General features: G+C 46.9%; 1 protein-coding gene across 1 annotated transcript in view; it reads right to left on the bottom strand.

Moving 5' to 3' along the window:
• LOC116096968 (chymotrypsin-like elastase family member 2A) overlaps nt 1-1,098 on the bottom strand; it is a 12,711-nt gene extending 11,613 nt beyond the window's left edge. The window contains exons 1-2 of the mRNA XM_031379352.1: nt 1,042-1,098; nt 626-720 (exon numbers count right to left, since the gene is read on the bottom strand). Coding sequence (XP_031235212.1) covers nt 626-720; nt 1,042-1,081 — 135 coding nt within the window. The 5' untranslated portion in view covers nt 1,082-1,098. The remainder of the gene's footprint in view (nt 1-625; nt 721-1,041) is intronic.
• Between the last annotated feature and the right edge of the window lie 10,223 nt (nt 1,099-11,321).

Below are 11,321 nucleotides of genomic sequence, written 5' to 3' on the forward strand. Positions count from 1 at the left end.
TGTAGACCAGGCTGGCCTCGAACTCAGAAATCTGCCTGCCTCTGCCTCCCAAGTGCTGGAACTAAAGGTGTGGACCACCACTGCAGGGGAGGAACAGTTATTTTCATTGGTAACAGTATAACCAAGAATTTATTTGCAAACCAGGTGTGGCACACTTTTAATCCCAGCACTCCAGAGATAGGGGCAGGAGGATCTCTATGAGTTCAAGGCCAGCCTGGTCTACAAAATGAGTCCAGGACAACCAGGGATAGTTACACTGAGAAACAAAAACAAAACAAAACAACCCCCCAACAACAACAACAACAAAGAACTAATTTGCATAAACAGCTCTGACTGTTGTCTTCAAGCACAGAATATTTGCATAGGAGCCGTGACTGACTTATGGAATAACCTGTATGTTCCAGCAAGCATCTAATTTTAAATCAGCAGGCATTACAAATGTGTCTCAGAGTGCTGGGCCCCCGATTTTGAAGTCTCTGGAGAAGTAAACTTTCCCTCAACCCCCAAATTGTCCAAGGTTGTAGGAATGTGTCTTATTGGTGAGGCTGCCTATGCTGCGCGGTCTATGTTTCTACCAGACCTCATCTTTGCTTGCACAACAGACCCACCAGTGTGGCTGACTCACCTGCCAGGGCCAGCTGTTGGGTGTGGCCTCTTGACCCCCAACTACCCTGCTCACATCAGGCTCAACCTCATAAGTGGGGTACCCGCAGCTGAGAGCTGTGAAGAGAAGATTGAGGGAAGATTGTGTTGGTTGGGAATGGTATTTGTGGGCATACTCAAACCCCAACAGGAAACCCTTGCTTTGGAATGACCTTTGAGGTCCCTGAGTCCTGTCCTTCACCCTGCCTCCTAGCTGCCTTTGAATTTGTTAAGTATCTGAAGCTGGCCTTAAATTCGACACCCTCTTGTCTTAGGCTCCTTAGGCTGACACAAGGAGTGTGTCACCATGCCCTGCTCCATGAGGGACTGGAGAGGGGACAGCAGCTAGAGAGAAGGACAGAAGGGGTCTGGTTTCTATCTTCACCAGACTGAGGTTACCTCCAGCCACCAGGGCGGATAGCAGCAGTGTCCTGATCATGGTGTGTCTGTGGACGTCTGTAGTTCTGGCCCTGGCTAAACTTCGTTTTTATGAGTGATCTTATCAGCCAGAGAAGCAAAAGGAGCAAACAAGGTGGAGATTTTCCCAAAGCCCAGTGGAATAAAGGGCTGGAGTCCAAATGTGTGGTTTTTTTTTTTTCCATTCTCTTGTCATTCTAGAAGTACATTGATTGAGACACATGTCAAAGATACGTCCTGAAGCTTGGCTTTGCCAGCACACACCTGGAACCCCAACTCTGGGGAGGTAGAGGAAGGGTGATCAGGAGTTAAGATCATCCATACATAGAGTGCTCAGGGCCAGCCTGGACTACACAAGATTGTTTCATCCAACCTCTCCCCCAAAACAACAACAACAACCAACATCAAAGAAATGTAGATTCTATTTGCTTTCAAGAGACCACATGCCCGGCTGGAGAGATGGCTCAGTGGTTAAGAGCACTGACTGCTGCTCTTCCAAAGGTTCTGAGTTCAAATCCCAGCAACCACATGGTGGCTCACAGCCATCCATAATGAGATCTGACACCTTCTTCTGGAGTGTCTGAAGACAGTGACAGTGTACTTACATATAAATAAATAAATAAATCTTAAAAAAAGAGAGAGAGAGACTGCATGCTAGGCAGTGGTGGCGCACGCAGTTGGGAGGCAGAAGCAGGTGGACTTCTGAGTTCAGGGACAGCCTGGTCTATAGAGTGAGTTCCAGGGCAGCCAGGGTTATGCAGAGAAACCCTGTCTTGAAAAACAAAAAAACAAAAAAACAAAAAAACAAAAAAACAAAAAAAGAAAAAAAAGAAAAGAAAAGAAAAAGAAAAAGAGAGAGAGACTGCTTCATGTTACAAGAGGGAGAAAGACAATGCTTGCTCGTTCTTGGGGTTGCCTTTTCCAAAGAAAACATTAGACCAGCTTGGAAAGCATCCAGCTTGAGGCCAGCCTGGTCTACAAAGTGGGTTTCAGGACAGCTAGGGCTACACAGAGAAACCCTGTCTCAAACAAACAAAAATGAACAAACAAGGAAAGAGAGAGAGACAGAGAGAGAGAGACAGAGAGAGAGAGACAGAGAGAGAGAGACAGAGACAGAGACAGAGACAGAGACAGAGAAGGAGAGAGATCCATTTAAGGATGCTGGTTGATTCTGTTGTCTTGTCCTCTGTGTGATGCTTTCTGTGCTGTTCAATAAAGACAGAGTGAAGCTCTTTGTGAGGGACAGACAGACAGTCACCCAACAACAGACACACAAGCACAGAGCACACAGAAGAGACAGTCTCACACACAGGGACGGATGCAGACACAGGGGCAGACAGAGTCACAAGGCAGGTTCAGATTTACGCAGTAGACAGACAAGGGGACAGAAGCCTCCAAGAGCATGACGTAGAGAATTGAAATCTGGACTCTCTCTTGCTTAAGTCCCTTCTAGGGGAAGTGCTTCTTTTTCTTTCCCTAATACATTGCTATTGGTGACCAGAACTAATGGCTAATGCATGGGCTCCATGCCAACTAGGGGCTAGAGGTGCAGCTCAGCCAGTGGAGGGCTTACCCAATGAAGCCCTGGGTTGGAATCTTGGCACTGCAGAACATTGGGCCCCGGGTGGCACAGGCCTGTGATCCCAGGGATCTCGGAGGTGGAGGCAGGAGGACATGCTGTTCGTCTTCAGCTGTTCAGCAACTTCAGCCTGGGCTACATGATACACTATCTCAAAAAGAGAAAGAAGAGAGGTGAAGAGGGAGAGAAGGAAGGAAGGAAGGAAGGAAGGAAGGAAGGAAGGAAGGAAGGAAGGAATTCAGGTATAGTTCTGGGACTGCTGTGTGTGGGTGGGAAGCTCAGGGCAAGAGTCTTGCAAAGGGAAGGGGTGTTGGGGTGCAGGATTCTATTGAACTGGAAGTCAGAGGGTATTCTTGTTCTAGCTCGACCCCTAACAGCCTTGGAATAAGTAGAACTTTTGTTTATGGCCACAAGGATCATGAAAGCAGCCATTTTGGAAGTGTCAATGTCAGCTTTCCCTTAAAAGTCAAGGTGCAGGTGGCACCCTTCTCGAGGTGTTGGCTTTGAGATCAAAATGAGTTTTCTCTAGATGAAATCACAGAACAAACAGTAGTTTAGCACTTGCTGTGAGCCTGCCCTGTGACCTTGGGCAAAGCAGGCAGGTTCTCCACCTGAGGGTTGTCTACCTACAAAATGGAAGGAAACATACTCAGTGTCTGTATTTGCCTCTCTGTCTCTCAAACTGAACCTGGGGACTCGCACATGCTAGGCGGTCTCCAGCCCCCTCCCTATCCATACCCCCTGAGCCACCTCTCCAGCCAGAAATCATCATTTCATGCTTGACAGCCAAGCACTCTACCAACTGAGCTACATGCCCTCCCCACCAGCTGTTTTACTCTGAGTGATGCTTGGTGTCTTAGTGTAGGGGCCTTCAAAGCATCCTTGCTTCCACTCCTTAGATACCAATCCCAGCTTCGACAACCAAAGATGACTATCCTCATTGCTACATGTACCCTAGGGGAACAAGCCACCCCTCTGCTGTTTCCTTTCCATTCTGTGGTTGTAGCCTCAGATCATTTCATGAGAACTTAAGGTAATTCTTCCCAACAAGCTGATTTGGCTTGCCCCTGGTCACGTGACCTCCCTAGACCCCAGAGCCTGGTGGGGAAGGGGATGTAGTACAAGGACTGGTGGAGACTGCAGTACAAGCTCCATCCTTGTCTTGGCAGGGGAGCTTCATCCAGACCACTTTCTCAGGACTAAGGCTGGGCTGCACATGAATCCAGTCGAGGCTTTTGTCCTGAGAGGGGACAGCGAGGAGCCGCTGCAGCACCATCCCCCCAAGCCCCACCACCCAACTCCGGCACTTTTGGATAGTGTGTTCTAGCAAGTTCTAAACTTGGCTGTGTGACCTTGGGCTCCTGCAGGTGGAGCAGAGCCGCAGATGTAACCTTCTCATGACTCATTCAGAGCAATTCCTCTGAGAAGCCAGCCAGCTGGCCGCACAGCGCCTGGGCTCGGCACAGACATGGGCATGTTCATGTGGGTGGCTGGGGGTCCTGGCCTGGCCTTGTGGCTGGAACCAGCATCTCTGGATCAGATTGGAAAGTTGGAAAGTTAGAACTCTGTAAGGACTTCTGGCCTCCAGATTCAGCACCTACAGCACATCATCTGGGTGAGATGCTGGCTTGGCACGAGGGCATGTGCCATCTTACATTCATTACAGACAGCCTCACAGCCAATGTTGTTGACCCTGACTCTGGCAGAGACTCTGGATTCTCAGAAGGGGAACTATGTAAACAGTGTGTGTTTGTGTATATGAGTGTGTGTGTGTGAGTGTGTACATGTGTGTATGCATGTCTCTCTGTATGTATATGTGTTTGTGTTTAGGTGTATGTATATGTGTATGGATGTCTATATATGTATGTCTCTGTCTATATGTGTGTTTAAGTGTGTCTTAGTGAATGTACATGTGTATGTGTATCAGTGTATGTGTGTGTATGAGTGTATACATGTATATGGATGCCTATCTCTGTATATGAATGTATATATATGTATGCATTGAAATGCATGTAAGTTTAAGTATGTGTGGTTTTCTGTGTGTATGCATGGATATGTGTACATATATGCATATAGATGTGTATGTGTATATGTATATGTGTGCATGGGTATGTGAGTGTTTATGTGTGTTTGTGCTTATGTATATGTCTGCCTATATACATGTGTATGTACATGCATGTCTGTCTGTGTATCTGTACTTTTGTATATTCAAGTGTGTTTGAGTATATATGTACATATATATGTATGCTTAGCATGTACATGTGTGTATGTGTCTATTTATGAACACATATTAGTGTATATATGAAAGTGTGTGTGTATATAAGTATTTGAAATTATATGTGTATACATGAGTGTGTATGCATGTGCATAATTATGTGTCTGTATGATCTGTGTGCTAGGTGTGTATGTGTGTGTGTGTATTTGTCTCTGTGTGTATGCATGGTTATACTTAGTTGGGTGTGTGGCTGTGTTTATGTGGGTATGTGTGTATATATATGTATGATACATATGTATGCATATATATATATGCATATATATGTGTATACATATATATACGTGCATGTGTGTGTGTGCATGTGCATGTGCATGTGTGCATGTGTGTGAGGCAGGGTCTCCTGTAGCTCACGTTAGCCTCAGAAGGCTTGGAGTATAAAACACCTGCTGTGTAAAGATTGAAGGCGGGATCAGCTCCTGAAAGTTGTCCTCTGACTTCTGCATGTGGCATGTATGCACCCCTTCAAGCTGTACACACACAATAACTATTTTTTAAAAAGATTTATTTATTTTATGTATATGAGTACCCAGTCGCTGTCTTCAGACACCCCAGAAGAGGGCATCAGATCCCATTATAGATGGTTGTGTGCCACCATATGGTTGCTGGGATTTGAACTCAGGACCTCTGGAAGAGCAGTCAGTGCTTTTAACTGCTGAACCATCTTTCCAGCCCCACAATAACTATTTTTAAAAATCACTATGTAACCAATGATCCAGTGGTCACGTAGAGCACACACCTGTCATCCCAGCTTTTGGGAGAGCTCATTCTTTTCCTTCCCTTTTAGACAAAGGTCTCACTCTGTCGCTCAGAACCTGCCTCAGCCTCCCAATGATCACTCTTCGTCTGTGGACTTTATCTATGTCTGTTTGTCTGTCTCTCTGCCTGTGTCTATCTACCCATCTATCTGCCATCTGTCTGTCTGCCTATCTATCTGTCTACCTGTCTGTCTGTCTGTCTTTGGAGATGGGAGGTCTCAGGTGGCCTCTAACTGTTAAGTAGTTGAGGATGACCCCAAACTCTTCTCTTGCTCTATGGGGAGCAGTAATTCTCTTCTTAACATCTGTCTCTGGGTCTCTAGCTGTTTCCCGCCACCCACACCCCTCCCTGGGCACTAGAGCACTTCCATAAGTGAAGGAGTCCATGTGACGTTAGGATCCCGTTGGGATAATGTGGTGCTCTAGAGCACAGCTGTGGCATCGGTCTTTAAATCATGCTGCCCTGCTCCTGGCCGTATGGTCGGGCGTCGGGGGGAAGGGACTAAGTCTCTCAGAACCCAAGGCTCTCTTCTAGGAGGGACAGTGGCCAGGGTTCTCTGTGTCTGAGAACAGCTGGTATTGGGTGAGTTGGAGTAATTTCTACTGTTACCCTGAGGCAGCACCATGGGTCCTGGGCTCTCTGAAGCCAGAGCCAGGCACCCCTCAACCCAGTGTGAATTCTTAGAAAGAAGCTGTGTCTGGCTGACTGGTTGGGACTGCAGTGAAGTGGAGACGTGGGGATGACTAATTAAGTTTACCTTGTGTATTCAGCTCACTAAACATCATCCCTGGCCACCGCTGCTACCCAGACCTGACATCCTGACAAATGAATAAAAACAGTTTGAAATGTATTCACTTAACAAAACCAGGTTTTCCACCAAAACCAAAGGGTTGTCAGATAGCCCCATGGGAGTCCTATGGCAGAGTCCTCCTCTTATAACCTGCCTACCTGACGTCACTGCCGACATATTTGAATGGTATCTTCATTTGTGGCTTTCTTTGTTATGTTACTAAAAAAGGTCATAAAATTGCTACCTTATTGGAGCGTGGTATTTGAGGAGACTGAAATCTGCATTCCTGGGTCATGGTCACTCAGATTTGGTTCCAGAATAAATGGTGCATTTTATTCCTTTGAGGTGAGATCTGTTTCTCTCATCAACACCACAAAGAAAACAGGGGACAAAGCCGGGTGTGGTAGTGCACACTTTTAACCCCGGAGAGGCAGAGGCAGACAGAGCCAGGCAGATCTCTGTGAGTTCAAGGCCAGCCTGGTTCATAGTGAGGTCTAGGACAGCCAGAGCTACAAAACAGAGACCCACCCCCCTCACACACACACAAGGGAGGAGGGATAGTTAAAGCCTGAATTCGAATTCCCCTCCCTTCCAACCAGCAGTTGTTTGTGGTCTCTCAGACCAAGCTCTCCAATACTGCTCTCATCCTACTGGTCCCAGGGAGTCCTCCACTACCCTCCTTTATCCCTGCACCCTACAGGGTCCTTCTGACAGGAGGGATGGGTTGCTTTGGCTATGGTAACAGACCACCACACACCATGCCAACTTCTCCAGTTCCAGAGACAAGGAGTCCAATTTATCCTACAGGGCTGAGTGTCAGCAGGGTTGGCTTCCTTTGTAAGCACCAGGAGAATCCATCTGGATCCTGTTCAGCTCCTGGTGACTGCCTGCATCTCTTGCTTCATGGACCCTTCTCCCTGTTCCCGTCTCTATGACCCTGACCCCCTGGGAGAGTGTCACCTTTCATCCCTTCATCTCTCTCTCTCTCTCTCTCTCTCTCTCTCTCTCTCTCTCTCTCTCTCTCTCTCTCTCTCTCTCTCTCTGAAACAGGGTTTCTCTGTGTAGCTCTGGCTGTCCTGGAACTTACTCTGTAGACCAGGCTGGCCTCAAACTCAGAAATCCACCTGCCTCTGCCTCCCAAGTGCTGGGATTAAAGGTGTGTGCCACCACTGCCCCGCCATCTTCATATCTCCCATGTGACTCTCCTGTCTCCTCCTTCTGGGGACCCCTCTGATCATCACGGGCCCAGCTCAGTATCTCAGGCTGTGATGGCCTGCCTTGCTGTCATCTTGACTATGTTGAGAGTCACCTAAGAAATTATGAAAGCACACTTTTGCATGTGTCTGTGACAATTCTGAAAAGAGTGTGTCCAGGAGGACGCTGACCTCATCCACAGTTTCATTTATCTATGAATTTTAAAACTTCAATGAGTAATTGGGAAGAGGTGGGGACTGAGGGGCAGAGCCTGGCTGGGTCTTGGTGGAGGGGTATGTTCTTAGGGTTGTGTCTTTTTTATGCCCTTCCTGTTATTGTTTCCTCTGCTTCACATCCCCGTGGTACCTGCTGCTCATGGTTCAGGTTCCACCTCCTATCCACAGTGGTCCTTCAAGACTTACAACTCCTGAGACTGGAAGCAGAGCAGGACAGCCAGGAGCAGAAGAGATCACAGGCAGCTGTGATCACAGCAAGAGCGGACTTCAGCGAGACAGTTCATTTAATGGGGGAACAACGGCTACTTAAACCGTTATGGGGTGGATAGGGGCTTTCAAGGTGAGTGTAGGTCATTAGCTGGGGCCGGGGTGATGGGGTGCCTCATTTGCATAAGGAGGAATTCCAGGTGCTGCTGGACAGGACTTTATAAGGGGAGAGGAAATTTAACCTGGCTACTGGTCCTCTGGTGGGTAAAGGTGGGGCTGCAGGGTTACATCTCTGGCCTCACAACCAGCCATACCCTTCTGCCACAAAGCTCTGAAGCCAGAAGGAAAGCAACCCTTTCCCCACGAAGCTGCTTCAATGTCAAAGTGATGCTAAAATTTAAACACAGACGGATCATCCCATCTCAAGAGTCTAAATTAAATCTGGAAATTCCCCTTAGCCCCAGGAAGTTCTGCTCATAGGTTCCAGGGATTATGATGGGAACTTTTCAGGGACCATGATTCATTTAACCCAGGCCTTGTAAGCCGCACCCTCTATGGCCTCGGCATCAGCTCCTTCTTCCAGGTTCCTGCCCTGACTTCCTTTGATGATGAACGGTGATGTGGAAATGTAAGCCAAATAGGCCCTTTCCTGCCCATTTTGCTTTCTGGTCCTGGTGTTCCCTCACAGCAATAGAAATCCTGATTGAGACAAGTTGGTACCATCATAGTAGGGTATTGCTGTGACAGACCTGACTATGTTTAAGGAGGATTGTGGAAAAACTTTGGAATGCTGGGCTGGAAAAGCCATTGAGTGTTGAGATCTCAGTGGGAAGTTCTGTGGGAGCTTGGAAGATGAGAATGTTGAAGTCAAGCAATGGATGCCTGGCTTGTGAACTTTCAGAAGGAAGATTAAAGGCTCTCTTGGGGCCATTCGCTATTTTGAATTAAGATTCCGTGGTTTTGGTTAGCTGGGCCTGAAGAATCAGCTGTGATTAACAAGTTATCGGAATTACTAAAGTGAAACCTTTGCTTTGCTGGGATATGCGATGCTGGTCAGCTGAAGCTGAGAAATTAGTGATGATTAAGAAAACACCAAGATCGTTGAGGTAAAATCTCAGGAAAGTGTTTCCTGAGAGCCTCTACGCAGAAGCCGTGCTCCGGACATGGCCAAGGTTGTACCTCACACTGGCAGTCCTCCTTGGTAGTGTAAGAGTTACCCGGTCGTGCTGGTTTTGAAGGTTTGAAGGTCTGGGCACCGTGTGGCTGGGTTAGAGCCCCTTAAGACAGTCCAGAGAGACTACTGGAGAAAGAGCAGCCTAGCTATGGTACTCTCGAGACCCCAGCGTATTGGAGATGCCGCTACCGTGGAATGACCACCAAGAACAGCAGCAGCAGCGGAGTAGAGCCAGCCCGAGCCTAGAAGACAAGCTGTGTCTGTTACGGAGGGCAGAGCTGGAGAAGTGACCCAAGCAAGCTCTTTGGAGGAGTCCAGAAGGTGCTGAGTGGACCCCAGACATTAGATCCTGAGTTATTTACAATTGGAGCTTGATTTTACTTTGACTTTATTGTGACTGTACCCTGGTTCTTCCTCCTTTTTTTTTCTTTTTTTATTGGATATTTTATGTATTTATAGTTCCCCTCTCCAGTTTTCCCCTCTGGAGCCCCCTCTCCCATCCCCCCTTCTTGGGTTCTTCCTTTTAGAAGTAAATATATATATGTATATTTAATTTATTTTTGATGTTATAGGAGCCCACAGTCGAGAGACTGAATTTTAAAAGAGATTCTAGGATTTAAAAGAGACTTTGGATTTTTTAAAAATAGACTGAATTTTAAAGTGTTTGAAATTGTAAAGACAGTGGGGCTTTTAAGACTTGGAATATTTTATATTGTGATGTTCATATTAATGTGTGCTCTTGGGGATGAACAAGAAAGAAATGCGGCTTAACAAGTATGTGTTTGTGTGTCAAGTTGACAAGGGGGCACTTGTGCTGGCTACTTGATGCCAACTTGACACAAGGTATAGCCATTAGAGAGGAGGAAACCTCAATTTAGAAAATTGCTTCTGTAAGACTGGATTGTAGGCAAGCCTGTAGGGTATTCTCTTAACTAGTGATTGATGGGGAGAGCCCAGCCTATTGTGAGTGGTGCCATCCCTGGGCTGGTGGTCTTGTATTCTATAAGAAAGCAGGCTGAGTAAGCCATGGGGAGTGAGCCAGTAAGCAGCGCCCTCCACGGCCTCTGCATCAGCTCCTGCCTCCAGGTTCCTGCCCTGCTTGAGTTCCTGTCCTGACTTCCTTTGATGAACTGTAAAATGGAAGCGTACGCCAAATAAACCTTTCCCCGTCCAGCTTGTTTCTAGTTGTGGTCTTTAGGAAACTAGAGACAAATGGCCACACTTTCAGGAGTGTTCCAGGCTAGTGTCCCCATTGGTTAGGGGCATGATCACCCACTGGGACATCTGTCACCAAACCCCAGACACTTAGATCTTGAATCTCACCTGCCTCTCTCTGGCCTCAGGAGGCCACTCCTGTTCCTAGTCCATTGCGGCTCTTGCCTGTTGGCTGTTCCTGTTCCTAAGGCTTTGTTCAGTACTTCCTCTCTCTGAGCCTCAGTTTCCCTACCCATTTCACACAGCGAAGGCTTTTCCTCTGACTGTGGAAGCCACAGCTTTCCTAGAGCCTGTGGGTGGAGCTGGCCTCTCTTCTTCCTGTGCCACCCTGGGTCAGGATCCATTAAATTCTCCAACTGCACACCTCTGGCCAACAGCTGCTGTTGAGACTGTAGTGTGTGGAGGGTGATGACGACTGAGGAACGGCGACATGGGCGGGACAGGGTGGGGATGGACACCTGCTGGGTACTCCTCCTTAATAATCATTGCTGTCTCTGAGATTTGGGTGTCTTCCTGCAGCTTGGCCTCTGAGCTGAGCTGAGGGAATCTGGCCTTGAGAGTTCCCCGCCTCCATCTGCAGCTGGAGGTCCAAGGCCTTAATTCTCATGCTTATGCTACCAGCTTCCCTCATTATTATTATTATTATTATTATTATTATTATTATTATTATATTTCATTCCTTAATAAAATTATTAAAACAATTATTAATTATTTCAACAGCACATTTAATAAAATTATAATACTTATATTTAAAGATTTATTTATTTTATGTATATGAATACACACTGTAGCTGTACAGATAGTTGTGAGCCTTCAACTGGTTGTTGGGAATTGAC

Source organism: Mastomys coucha, unplaced genomic scaffold, assembly GCF_008632895.1.
Source record: "Mastomys coucha isolate ucsf_1 unplaced genomic scaffold, UCSF_Mcou_1 pScaffold18, whole genome shotgun sequence".
NCBI lineage: Eukaryota > Metazoa > Chordata > Mammalia > Rodentia > Muridae > Mastomys > Mastomys coucha.